The following is a 14,126-nucleotide window of genomic DNA, read 5'->3' as shown; positions in this document are numbered from 1 at the left end:
CTGACACTGCTGTAAAGGGCAGAAGCATAATATTAGAGATGGAACTAGCTTATTTATTTTTTAATGTATAGTTAGGATGATCACATTTTGGCAGCTCTAGCTGGCCATCCGTCTGTTTTTAGGCACTTGTTACCCACCATCCTCCTCTGCCTGCAGACCTCGCTTGTTCAGGAGCAGCCTTGGCTGCAGTTCTTTGTTCTGGCTGGGTGAGTTGAGCTGCACGCGTGTTCTTCACTGAGCTGCATCGTGGCACTTTGAAATACCATTTGTCTGAGGGTAAACCCCAGGCTCTTACGAGAAGTCTCCGTATCCCATGGACTGTTTTAACTTTGATTTAGAAATCTGCTTTCTTCATTTCTCCACAAAGTGATGTTCTTGGGATGAATACATCCTTGAGTCCTGCAGTGGACCACCCGTATCACTCCTTTCCATTGCGTGTGCCGAAGGATTGGGTCCTCAGTGATTTGGTTGGATTATTGATCTTATTATGGCAGTTGTGTCTGTGTTCACATTCCATGCGAATTAAGTCGGATAGAGATATAATTGAGTGTTCCTTTTTGTATGGGCATTTGGTTACTTTTATAAAATCCATGTAGCACCTTTGCTTTCCCTAGGACATTGCTATTGTTGTCTAAGTGCTCTTATTTGGGGGCTGGAGGTAAAAGGGAACTTGAAAATGACTTTTAAATGAAAGAACTTTCTGTTATATTTATCTGTCTGGAGGCAATAAATCTGTTTCAGCAGATTAAATACTGACTTCTTTATAAAACCCTGTTTTCTCAAACCTCTTATCAGCAGTACTTGGCAGTAATCACACCTAAGGAAACTTATAATTTTCCTCAAGGAGGTGACACTGACAGAATTAAAAATGAAGGAGCCCCCTGAAAAGCCAGTTCATTACAAATTAACAGTGGTCCTAGCAAAGCAGTGGGCTAAGGCGTGTCAAATAGTGATATGGATAAAGAAACCCAGCATTTTAAACTGTCAGAGCTGGGAGCATAGCTAGCCTTGGAACAAATTAATCACATATTGTCAACGCAAAGTTGCATCAAATTAACACATCGGATTCCAGCATATTAATGTGAGAATGCTTTCACCTGATTATTACTGCAAACCATTGCCACTCTCTGACTGCAAAGATATAATTAAATTGCTAAATAGAAAGTGCGTATAATATCTCTGCATGCATTTAGGATGCATGAGCTGAAAAGATCACATCCTAGTAAGTGACAGTTTCTATTTGTAGGAAAACTTTACTTTTTTTTTTCCTCTCTCTCTATTTACTTGGGAGTACTAGAGTATGAAATTAGAAAAGTTAGTAGTTGTTTGCTCTCCATACAACTTAGGTGAAATACAGGCTTAATTTAACTGATTTGCTATGCTGCATGTGAGTACATAATTAGCTTCACTCTTCTCCAGACTTTCTTGAGTGTGAGGAGAGGGAAGAAGAGATACTTCAGAGTTTTGAAAGAAGAATATGAAAAAGCAGATGTTAATACTTTCCTAAAGATGCTGTTGATTGATCTCAGAGAGGTTGCTGGTCGATTTGTTTAAAATTAAAGTGCACTTAAAATCCGTTGAGATCAGATAGTGCTTAAATTGGATACAAGTTTATTACATGTGCTGTGTCTGTTGACGCCTTTGCTTATTAATTTGCTACTTGCAAAGATCTGTCTTGACATTGTGCGTTCACCACAAAGTGCTCAGTTTAGTTCATCTGCTGATGGACAAAAGGCAGTGCTGTAACATAACAAATGTGTTATTTAATTATTCTTTGCAGAATACTTCAACTAACAATAAAAACGTAATCACTTTCCAACTCTTTGCTCTACCCCTTTACGTAACACCAGGTGAAAAGTGACGCTTTACCCTCTCTTGCCTCCTCTCTCGCCCATATTCTTCCAATTCTGCACACAGCCTCCCTGTATGAACATCCCATCCCTTCAATTCTTATATGAACCATTTTCAAAAGGATTATGTTTCAGCTTGATTAGAAGTGCCTTTTATAAAATGCTCTTCTTGTCCAAGGTCCTTTTTGCCTCAGCCATTTGCTTCCCTCTAAAGAGGGTGTGAGCATTGGAGAAATGTTGAAGTTTATGAAATATATGAATAAAATAGGGAAGTGTGCTATATTTAGTAAGGATGTATGTCAAACACTAAATTTTCCCTGTAGCAAGGAAAAAAAAGAAATCTCATAGTTGATGTATTGAAAGCAGTGTTGTAAGACACTAAAATGATTGTGTAATTCTAACAGGGCTCCATCGCTTCAGATTTGTCTCTGTGGGTGGCATCATGACATCCCTCCTGCTTCCATTCGATTTTAACAGAGACACTGACAAAAGAAAGTTCAAAATACCTTTTGCATCCTTAAAACATCATTTGTCAGTAGCCATTTCTCTGAACCCTGAACATGTTATTGGGAAGTTAAGGCTGAAATGGATTTTGGTTGCCTTTAGCCCGTGGTTTCTTTGATTCAGAAGTAGAAGATGCACTTTAAGGGATAGACCTTTGTTTTTGTGAGAAAAATCATAATTCTGCTTGAATATTTTAATTTCAACAAATGCCATGAAGCGAAGATGACTGTGAGTACAAGTGGGAGCTCATTAAATGGTTCTGACCTTGCCTGGGGTCAATAGAGGACCTGAGAGTTTGACGGGAGTTCTTCCGAAATGTCCAAACCCTTTTTCTTTATATGAAATAGTATTTAAAAAAAATAAAAATAAAAGGAAGGAAAACAGCTGGTACAATGAATGGCCAGTTTGATGGTGCATTTAAATAAAAAGCATTTTCTAGGCAATGGTCATTTAAAGTAAGCTTAATTAGAATTAAAGAATTTTAAAGTAGTTTTTATAATGCACTTGTTAATCTTTTGGCTGAATCGTATTGCGTTTTATTCTGTTGAGTTGATTTTTAGCAATTTACGAATGTCATTATCTTTCCCTTAATTACAGATCAAAGCGAATGAAAAATGTGTTCACAAGTTAAGGTTCTCAACAGCCACAGAAATATGGAAATGTTTTATTAGCAAACGCTTTTACTGTCTGCTATTTGCAGGAGGATTGGATGTATATATTTAACAGAAATGTGTATTGTGCGAATAATTTCTGTGGGAGATAAGGGTTTTTTGTGGGTTTTTTTAATTTCTCAGAGGAAAGCCTATTAGTTTATGCCTTTACTCTGACCTTTGTGCTTGAGAAATAATTTTAAAACATTGACACTAATTACAGAATAAAGACTCTTAGGGGTCTGTTCAGGCACCATAGTATCGCTAACCAAAGCATTCTGGTTTTGTAGTTAAACGTTAAATTTAAGTGAAGCGGTGATTGTTTTATTCTTGTTTCCATTATAAATTTAGATTTTAGTAAATTATTATTTGTTTAAGATTTTATTAAATATTCCCCACTCAGAATTTATAGAGGCAATCGAGTGGGTTTTTTACATGTCAGATTCTTTTATTTGTCTCTCTGAATCATATAGGAAAATAATTGTCATTAGCTTCTCAATACTAGTAAAGCTTTCATTTCAGATGAGGAAAATTATTTGCTAACAAAGCCAGTTTCTCAGCTCAGAATTTATTGTACCACAGGCTGATATTTGGGTCCCCACTGAAAAGACTTTATGTCAGACAGTGCTGTGAAGCCTCTTACCGTGTCTTGCGTTTCAGGGCAGTGTGGGGGTTTGTGGTCTTTTCTTTTGGTTGTGTTATCTGCAGGAGAACAGGGTTCAATCCTGCTTCAGTTAAACTTGCTTGAACGAGCCCATCGGAGCGTTTTCACCTGCAATATTCTAAGGGCAAAAGCTTCCCAAGGTTAAACTTTTTAATAGTCTTTTTAAAGATACCACCTCAATGACCAGCACGTGGCTATTGAAGTTGCGTTGGAGAGATCCCTTTTTTTAAACTGGTGCTTTGTGGTGATGACAGAGGAGTACACAGCACAGTGTCCAGTGGGAAGCAACACGTCCTCTGGGGAGGGGTGCCTGCCAGAGGAGCTGGGGAGCATTAAATGTGACCCCCAAATTGCAGGGTTGCCCTGTTTCTTACGCTCTGAGATCATCAAGCTGAAGGGGATGGCTGAGACACCCCTCGCTGAAGAGGCTTTATTATTTTCCTTGGAGTTGGATTCTCTTCTTTTTGCAAGAAGAACAAATAGTTTTCTTTACCAGAGCACTAAGGCATTTATTCGTTTGTTAATCAATTTCTGCAGTACAAAATCTTTGTCCATATTGCTGGAAGCACAGTTGTTTAAATTTAGTTTGATTAAATGAATATACCTCAGTAACAAGTAATATAACCAAGTCAAATTCTACATCATTTTTCTTGGTGTCATCCAGCCCTGGGATTATTTATCATAGATCATTTTCTCAAGGCTGCGCTTTTTATTCCCATGACTTTTTGCTCATAATACCCGAGTTGGAGGGAGTAACGCGCAGGTCAGCATCACACGTCGCGAGTAGCTCTGCAGTTGGTCGGCAGTCAGGGTGCTCCAGGCAGACCTGGGCATCGTGGTGTGGGCACGGCCAAGCAGGTGGGATTGGATGGTGCCCTGATGTCCCGAGTGATGTCCCCATCCAAGCAGGGACTTGTTCTTTGAGCCTTCCCAAATAATGCAAGTATCTTCTTGAGTGTGAGGAAACTTTGGTTTAAGGGGCAAGTTTAGTGACTGATGATGAGAAAGGAATCTCCTGGTAGAGGAACTAAAATCCCATCTTCCCGAGCATCCTGACTGCTACAGCATTTTCTGTTTCTGATGGTTTTTAAATTGGGGGATGGAAAAAGCTGTTGTGGTGGTGTCACTGAACACTGCAGAACGTATTTCCATATAAAAACCTGCCTAGATAGGAAATTCCAGTTAATAATAATTTGGAGAAAAACCTGTAGTAAAACTTGAGCATATTAACTATTAAGGGTTTAATTTGAGCTCTGGGGGAAATGATCTATCTAGATAGGGACAGTAAAAATGATGAGATTTCAGGCAGGTTTTACAGATGATTTTCTGTTTCTTTTTTAGAATAATTGAGTCGTTTTAATGATAAGCCTTGCTTGGCTCTTTGAATGGACTGCGTGTAATTAGTTGCAGCTTCAGCTTTGAAGTGTTTTGACAGAAAATGTATCGTTCAGCTTGTAAATTTTTTCTAGCATCTACCTTTAATATTTGTTCATTTTCTGCAACATACAACTTCACTACTTCAGGTCAAATTCCAGATCCAGCTCTGTTTTCTTTGTTATCTCGATTGTTTCCTTCAGGATGAGGGAGAATAATTACACAGAACATCTTTTCCAAGCAGCTGGAGTCAAATTCCAGCTGAGTGCAGCACCTGTGAAGATGGTACCTCTGCCTGGGGGCTGCGCGGTGCCGTGCCAGCCCGGGCTGCGCGTGACGACGCGCTCTGGAGTGCACAGACTCGTCCTCCTGACGCTACTGCCCTTCTGTGAGCTTCAGATGGCAATAATGCCAGGGAATGCAAAGTGTCTGGTTTAGACTAATTAGAGGGATGATTTGTGAAACGCTGGCTATTTATTTAATTAATCACTAGCACAAAGCTATAAAACTCATATTTTAAAAATCCCTGTTAGTTTGCCATGTGGTTAATAGATTGTGGCACATTAAAAAGTGACACGGTGATGTATTAAAAATGTTCCACCTAAGGTTGGCTAATGTCCTCGAGGAACTTAAGCTGTCTGCTTTATGCACCAGAAGCATAGGATGAGAGGCTGATCTGGTTAAGGATTTAGTATTTCTGAAAACATTTATCTTTTGTATAGCATCTGTTCATTAAAATATATCGTGGCATCTTTCTTAATGTACAAATAATGTTTATGGTGTAGTTTTAATTATAAGTTTTTGCTGCATTGTGTTATTACAAAGAATAACTCTATTCCTCAGTATTAAATTGCAATGTTTATTAGTAAGTAAAATATAAATAACTCTTCTAAAGTAGGCCATTCCTCCTCTTTGCTACATGGAAACTAAGGGTAGTTTCGTGTAATGAATGTGGTTTTGTTGCAGCTATAGCAATTGTGTTTTGATAAATCTGGATATGTCTTTTCATTCTTCAGCAGAACTATTGGAACCGAATAGATAAGGGTTTAGTATCCGTGGTTAGCTCGGTGCCATCGCGGGCGGTGTGAAATCCAGCCTCTGGAGAAAGGCAGGGAGCTGCGCTGGCTCCTGGCCAAGTGCCACTGGAGTGCCACAGGGTTAAAGACCAGCTGGGCCACTTGTTCTAAAATCAACACCTATATCAAAGTCAAGGAGGCCTGGACTGCAAAGGGGACCGATTTGGGATTTCTCCCTCCATTCCAAATTAAATTTGTCAGAAAAAAAAGTAATAGCAAGAAATCGTATTCATAGCGTTTTACGTAAAGCATTTTTTAATTTCAAATGAGTTGTATCAATGAATGTGTGTTCATATGATTGAAATGCGCTGCTACAAGAATTATGTGTCTAATTCTTTGCTCAGGACTTTGAGTTTTATTAATTGTGGGAGTGAATGCCAAGAAGGAACAGGCAGTAATCTGGGATACTTGGTTATGTGGTTATATATGTAAATCATAGTTTTGAGGTGCATATAAAAATCCGTTCAGGTGGAAGCGTGGAAGGAAACTGTCCAGCTCTGGAGGTTATGTTTCTCAGCTGTGTGTTGTATAATTAACTGGTACATTAGGAGGGGGGCTAGAATAAAACATGAGTATGTTAATGCAGCCTGGAGCTGATGTTGTAGTGATCATTGCAATGCAGATAACGCATTTCTCATAACTGCTGCTGCCTACTGGAGCCTTTGAAACATCTGGACCTTTAATTGAAAAATAGTGTGGTGCTATACAAAGCAGACATGCTAAGTGAAGTCAACAATTTAGAATAAAAAATATTAGTGTGTTATTTACCTTGTAGTTAAATATTCATACTTTGTTATGCTTTGTATAACAGGAAATTACTGGGTTAAATTTTTATGAACAGTGACAGCATGAATAAGATAAATTAAGTATTTAACAATCTTAATGGAATTTTACATTGTGATCTGCTAACTCTGCAGCACAAGCTAGGAGGATGCAGAGGAGAATCCACTCCTCAGAAAGGAACGACTTTGAAGCTTCATTGAAAAACCTGTGAGGATTGGCAGATGTGGTGAGCGTAGCCTGGTCACCTGCTGCTGGTGCTTGGTCCCTTGTCCCAGTGACCTCACTGGTGGTATTTGCTATAAATGACTTAAGAATAACCAAAGTAACCTGATGGCTGTGGCAATGAAAAATAGCAATGCTGGCTTAACGACCTGCTAAAATAGCAGGGTAGGGTAGCACATGTAGTGCGGTGTGTTGGAGAATAAAAGGGATTTTCATGTGAACACTAAGACTCAGCATTATGCCTCTAAAGATGAATATAGTATGCAAGTGAATGGACCTTTTCTCCAGATCTGTTATAATATTGTGCAAATAAAATGAACAGACTATGTTATAAGTATTTAACCATCATATTAGGTTAGATGCTGTTCTACTTACTGCACCAAAATCTCCATGCTTCACTGCTGGGTAGTTTGGGTCTCGAATATTGCGACTGAGAAGCGTGTTCATCATCCTGCTTTGCTGCCTGTGTGTTCACTCTGAACCATATGCTGGCAGTGTCATTATATTGTGCTATGGTCTGAGGGTTTCTGCCACGTGCTTGCTGAAAGCTTTTAAGAGATTTGATCATCTAAACTTTAAAGAAAAAAACTTTTTCTTTTTTTTTTTTTTTTTAGATGACCCCTCTTTTCCTACTCAGCCCCTCAAAAGCTGTTTTGCTTGTAAGTGAATATGACTGTTTAATTCACATTTATTTTGGATGAAGAAATAATTGCTCTATTTTTTTTTTTCTTTTTAAATCAAGAGCTTAGAAAATGATGCTTTTCGATGGTTGTCTTAGAAAAATATAGTCCTTTGTATTGCCATAAACATCTGTGCTCTAATCTGTTAGAACTTCGGTTTGTGTTGTAAATGCTGATTTAATAGATTTCAATTTTTTCCCCTTCATGTATTTTCTGTATGTTGTTTAAATGCATATGTGAGTAAGTTATGTTTAGGAGGTGATTACTGGATCACGTAGTATATTAAATACCCTGTCACCTCAAACAAAACACAGTTCACTGAGTTTAAAAGTGAGAAGAAATTTTACATTTGGAAAAGGATAAGCATTTATTTCCATCTTGTGTAATGTTTAGCATTGTTTGCTGGGAGGTGAGTCAATGACTTGAATTAATTATAATTACTGAAGAGACATATACTGATTGAGCAAATAAAGTAGTAAGCTCATTCGTGCCAAGGCTATCTAATTAAATGCTAACTTTGGATAAGCTAGATGTGCATGAAAGATTAATTTTAAGAGATTTTTATGACTCCCACTAAATAATGATTCAGTAAAATCTTTGCATTATATCATTAGAACATCTAATCTTAGTCGTATAACATTTAGTCACAGAACTCTATTGTACAGGAAGATGCAGTAAATTATTATTGTTGAAAATTAATCACTTTTCCCTCAGAAATGTTTATGGACTTTGTTTTAATTTTCTGCTGTGGTGTGCAGTGAAGCAAATCAGAAGTGAGAAGGATACAGCGTGCGCATTTTTCTCAATGACTATTTCATTAGCTTCTCATCATGCAGGTACTTCAGGACTGTGGTTAGGAGTGAGGTGTCCCAGGGATGGAGAGGCTCTACCCAACTTCCCGAGTCATCTACCAGAACATTAGTGGCCCTGCAATAATCTATTTAAAACTTACATCATCTGGTATTGGAGGGAGGTGTCTATTTTCTCATGGACTTTGATTAAAAGTTGATTTTAAATCTTAGATAGGCTTCCTGTGTTGAAAGAACTGATGGAGTTTAAATATTTTTTTTCTTTTTTAATTTAATGTGCTGTGTTTATATTTAAAGCATATTAATTTTATTACAGACCATTATTAATGATACAGATATTTCTAAAACTATATGTAGCCAATGAAGATCATTCTATATACAGTTTTCCTGTCATATTTGTAGTAACCAGGAGCAGATCCTTGGTCTTAGATACCAAGCTGTTCTTTCAGAAGAAATTTGTTTATTAATGGGAATAACTTTCCTAAGCTTAGCTGCTGCTTATTATCTAAATACATAAATATACATTGAGTTGCTTAATTTAAAGTATAAAAAATAGAAAGCAGAAAGTTTGCGAATTCATCACTCTCTACTTTTCAGCAACATCAAAAATGGACATTATTCTGTGCAGCTCTCAAATAGCAACAGAAAAGAATAGCTGTAATGTGCCAAAGAACTACAGTGTGCCAACCATCAAGAATTCTGATGACAGAGAGAGAGAAAAGAGGAATACAAAGAAATTAAGTGGCTTGGGTTTGTGGACAGTGTCCCTGTTTTTTTGCCTGTTCAGGCCTGTGTGCACTGCATGGTACCATGTCTCCTCCAGTGAACTGCAGATGATGAAACATTATCTTTGCTTTGAGATGAAAATGCCAAAGAAATAGCAAACGGGAAGTTTTGTAAGATCAGACTGTAGGAGGGCACCAAGTAGCCTTAAGAGAATCCATTAATAAAAACACTAAGAAAATTTTCTGTGATTTATTGTATGTTTTCTGCGTATCCAGTTACTCCTCACTTCCTTAAAGGACTGGTGGAATATAACAATAAAAGCTTAATGGAATCAGATTTGTGATTTCCTAGAAAATTAACGAGATATTTTGTCAATTTTATTCCAGACTTCATTTGTCAGAATATACAGTGTCCAGTGACAAGCTAAAAGAATTTTTTGACAAATTAACTATGCCACAGGTGACAGATCAGGAAAATGTTAATTTAACAACCCCTTTATGCTTCCCAGATTTATTGAAGGCTATTAAGGAAACTCCAAATGGTAAGGCCCCTGGCCCTGAATAGATTTTCCATTGAATTTTATACAGAATCTATTAATAAAGTTTGGTGCTGCCTTTTTGAATATAGGTAATTGTACTTTATCTTCTCGGGCTCCTCAGCATTTTTAGTTGGAATACAATTTTTTACACGTCCAGTAGTGTCTGTAACCTGGTTCTCAGTGATTCCTCCTGAAGAAGTGACAACAAGCACCATATAAACCCCCCAAGTTATTGCTGGTGAAATCCAGCATGGCTCGGGCTTTGACTTGTGGCCACTGAGACCAATAATTGGATCCCTTTTATTGGGTCCCACCACCTACAAATCCTTATCTAATCAGCTTTGCACAGGTAAGTAATTGAGCTCTGTGGGACTTCCACACAATTAGTGTTTTGCAGGATCAGACTAAGAATATGGATTCGTTCCGTCCTGTAGACAGGTACCTGGTGGTTTGGGTTTCTAACGCTGGTTCAGAACAAATACCAATTTGCAAAGAACACAGTGGAGATTTCCTCCAGACCCCTTTGACTTGGTGATCGATCTCAGCCTTCAGCCTCTCTAATATCTTATGGCAATCACTTTTACAGCACTTTTAATTAATAAAAATATTTCACTCACTTTTTTAAAGCTCTGGAAGTGTCATAGTGATACTTTTGAGCCATTTCCTAGTACTGGTGCTGTTGGTATTGCTACACTTGTTCAAAGAGAGGTTGGAATTCTGGTAGGTGTCCGAATTGTCATCTTGATGCTCGTGCTGAATGTTTGTGAGTAAGAGAACAAGGGTATTGGTAGTGGAGGGAGTTTGGACAAGCAAGATGGTAAAAATAGACTGGAGGAGGTAGAGGAGATTGAGAGATGGGGAAGAACAAAGCTAACTAGACAAAGGTTTAGTTAAAAAACCCCAAACACGAAGCAGCAGCACGGTGTCAGGCAAGGAGCTGAGAGAAGCACAGTGAAAGGTGGTACGGGGAAAGTTGCCGTCTTGTTTGTGACGGCTGTAAGATCAGGGTCCCGAGGATGTGTTTATTTTATAAATGTGTGTGTTTATTGGTTTATGAGCTTATCGAACGCTCGTGCTTGTAGTGGTGCCTAATGGAGTAATCTGGCCTGTTTGGCGATTAGTTCCAGTTCTTGGCGCGTTTGGCCGCTCTCTGCCGTGTGTGTCAGCTGTAACCCTGGCATCGACTCTCACATCTGGCTGTCAATTTTTCTTGGCTTTTCCATTATCAGGACTAAGTATTACTGATGATTCTGCTATCCTTGGATTTAAATATGTAACTAACTTAGCATGCCAAGGAGTCACATTAATTTCCTTGATAACTGCTATTTGCTCATTCAAATGCAAATGTAGTTGAAACAACAGGTCTCTTGTTCTGGCTGGTATCTCCAGTCATGACCATAAAGTCAGTGATACTCACAGCCTGTGCGTGCTCGTACATCCTCCTGGTTGGTGTTTGCTCCTGGTGATTCATTACCTGATGCCAGCTGAATTCCCCTTAGAAATAAGTCCTGTAAAGAGGAAAGCAAGAGGGGAAGGACTGAAGGAAGGAAGGAAGGAAGGACTGAAGGAAGGAAGGAAGGAAGGAAGGAAGGAAGGAAATAAGGAAGGAAGGAAAGAAGGAAGGAAGGAAAGAAGGAAGGAAAGAAAACAAAAACCTTCTTATTTTAGCAGTTGCAGTTCTCTTTCATTAATGGTTTCCTTGGAGAAGTAGGGTCATGGGGATGGGTGGTGTCTCAGAGAACCCCGTGCCCACCAGCTCATCCAAATGCTCATTAAAGCTTAACCAGACAGCATGATGGAATGTCTTTTAAATGAGTAAAAACAATTTCTTCTTACCATAAAAACATGAGGAGGTATCTGCACTGTAAAAACACTTTCTTAAAAACAAAATTCATTAGATTTGGATGGATTTTAATAATACTTTTAGCTATGCTAGTATAGATAACTTTAATCTTTAAATTCCTATTATTTCTCTAATTTATAATCACACTGATGGATCAAATGGTTTTTAACAATATATTGAAATTAGCACATGGCATTTAACTCCCTGTTTTATTCTCTCATCATAGATTTTTAGTATTGTATCCTTTTATTCTGTTACTTAGAATTCTGAGTGATTAATTCAAATAATACCATCTTCTCTCAAGGCCCACGTATGTATAGAGATAGATGGGGATCTATAGTTACATCAGGGATGCTTTTGAACAGGGCTTCAGGATGTGCAATCTTTTGTCTCTTTAAAAGATGACTGGTTTAAAATGCAGTCTTATCTGCAGTAGATTAAGCTTTTTTTTTTTTTTTTGTAATGCAAACTTTACAGATCTTTGTCTTGCTGTGTATTTTAAGTTTTATTTAGTTGTTAATCTCCACAATGCTAAATAGATTTTATTTTTTAATACAGTAACCAGTAAAAACCAGTATTAGTTAATCCTTCCTGGTTGTCTTCAAATAGTTCAGAATAGTTTATTGGCTCAGTTGTACGTGTGATTTTGTTCTTCTCTTGGCAAACCAAGGTCAAACCTGAGTTCAAACTTTTTACAGAAATCTGTGAAATTGTTACCAATTATTTAATATATTTTTTTACAGGTACATTAAACAGTAGTAAAAGCATTGAAATTTAAATGTTCAAGCTTCTTCTGATTTTAAGTCATAGCAATGTATTTTTAATCTTCCTACTGAAAAGAATTCCATCCGTAACAGGTTTTTTCTATTAGCTCTCTCCTACTTTCTCTTTTGTACATTCTAATGAAATATATTTTCTCAACAGGGTCACGTTGGTACAACGGCAACCAAAAAAATTGATGTCTACCTCCCACTGCACACAAGCCAAGACAAACTACAGCCCATGACAGTTGTGACGATAGCAAATGCCAAGGTGCATGACCTGATTGGACTAATATGCTGGCAATATACAAGTGAGGGACGGGAACCAAAACTGAAGTAATGTTCTTTCTTTACTACCTCTTGATCTATAATTTTCTTTTCTGCAGCCTTTTTGCATAATGAAATGGATTTCCATGTCAATGTTTTTATAGATAAATCTTAGAGGAACCACCTACGCATTTATCGGTATTTCTTTTTGAGCAGCACACGTGCATCTACATCCATTTCTCTTTCAATTAAGCTGCTGGGTGCTGTATAATGATAAGCGTATGAAACCGTGGATCTGTAAATGAATCATAATTTCAAAACACTCTATGTAAAAATAATATAAATCTTATCTCTTTTGGTGTCACAGAGACTTTTTTTTTTATTTTATGTCCCATCTATTTTTTGGTAGTGTTCTTAATGGTTAAGATCACAAGGATGTCAAATAAAATCCAGAACTCATCCGTAACTCCCTCTCTTGGTTCTGGGAGAATGTCCCCAGGTTCTGACTCTGTTTTGTCTGTGTGATACCATCCCTGAGAGCAGTCACTGTGCTGGGCGACCGTGTGTCTGGGAAGTGCTGTTAGTGTTCTCTGGAAACCATAGAATAGATTTTAGCCGCAGTGAGTGTGGCTGAAAACAAGTCATTATTCTGTCATAGAACTTCAGCGTTGTCACTGACTTGCTTTTGTTGTCATTTTGCAGACATAATGACTTTAATTCGTTATACACGTGTTGAAACGTTTCTGTTTTTCTAAGAACTGAGAGGTTTAGGGGCTAAAGGTGCTTTTCTTTCCAGGGTATCATCCTGGAGATAGCACTAAAATAAAGATAAGGAAATAAGGATCCTGAAATAAACAAAAACCAAAAATACCCAACAGTTTTCTTCAAAATTGTGAATAAATTTGCAATCTTTAATTTAAAAACCTCTGTCATGCAGTATTTTCTGATTTCTGCAAGACTTTGGCCTCAGTCACATTGGTTCTTTGCTGTAAAGAGCAGCATCTGTGCTGTTCTTAGGAATTTTAGCCTCGGTTAATCAATGGATTTTTCAGTATCTTTGCTAATCGTCGCTTATGTCTTCATTGTGAGAGTTCTGCCCCTAAGATTTCTGTGACTAGATAATGGATTGGATTTGCTGTGCTGGAGAACTAGTGTTGTTTAGGAAGAACCGTTACTTTATCATGGTAGGTGACATATGATATATAAACCAGGTACTTCAGAGCCACTCATCTGAGCAACTTTGGTTTTAAAACAATTCAGTAAAATACTTTGGTTTGTGCTGGGTCATAGAACATAGAATAAGAACTTTAACTAGTTTATTACAGAGTTATTAGTAACAGATACTAGCGGGTCACTTTTCTGCTGCAAGGAGGGTTAAT

The 14,126-nt window shown here is 37.7% G+C and overlaps 1 protein-coding gene across 3 annotated transcripts in view; it reads left to right on the top strand.

Annotated features, from left to right (window-relative positions):
- Positions 1–14,126, top strand: part of MAPKAP1 (MAPK associated protein 1) — an 82,276-nt gene that overhangs the window by 18,184 nt on the left and 49,966 nt on the right. For all 3 annotated transcript variants that reach the window (XM_010163683.1, XM_010163684.1, XM_010163685.1), the window contains exon 4: positions 12,644–12,816. In XM_010163683.1, the coding sequence (XP_010161985.1) occupies positions 12,644–12,816 (173 nt within the window). The remainder of the gene's footprint in view (positions 1–12,643; positions 12,817–14,126) is intronic.

Source organism: Antrostomus carolinensis, unplaced genomic scaffold, assembly GCF_000700745.2.
Source record: "Antrostomus carolinensis isolate BGI_N321 unplaced genomic scaffold, ASM70074v2 scaffold26132, whole genome shotgun sequence".
Taxonomy (NCBI): Eukaryota; Metazoa; Chordata; class Aves; order Caprimulgiformes; family Caprimulgidae; genus Antrostomus; species Antrostomus carolinensis.
This window is presented reverse-complemented; position numbering and strand designations above follow the sequence as displayed.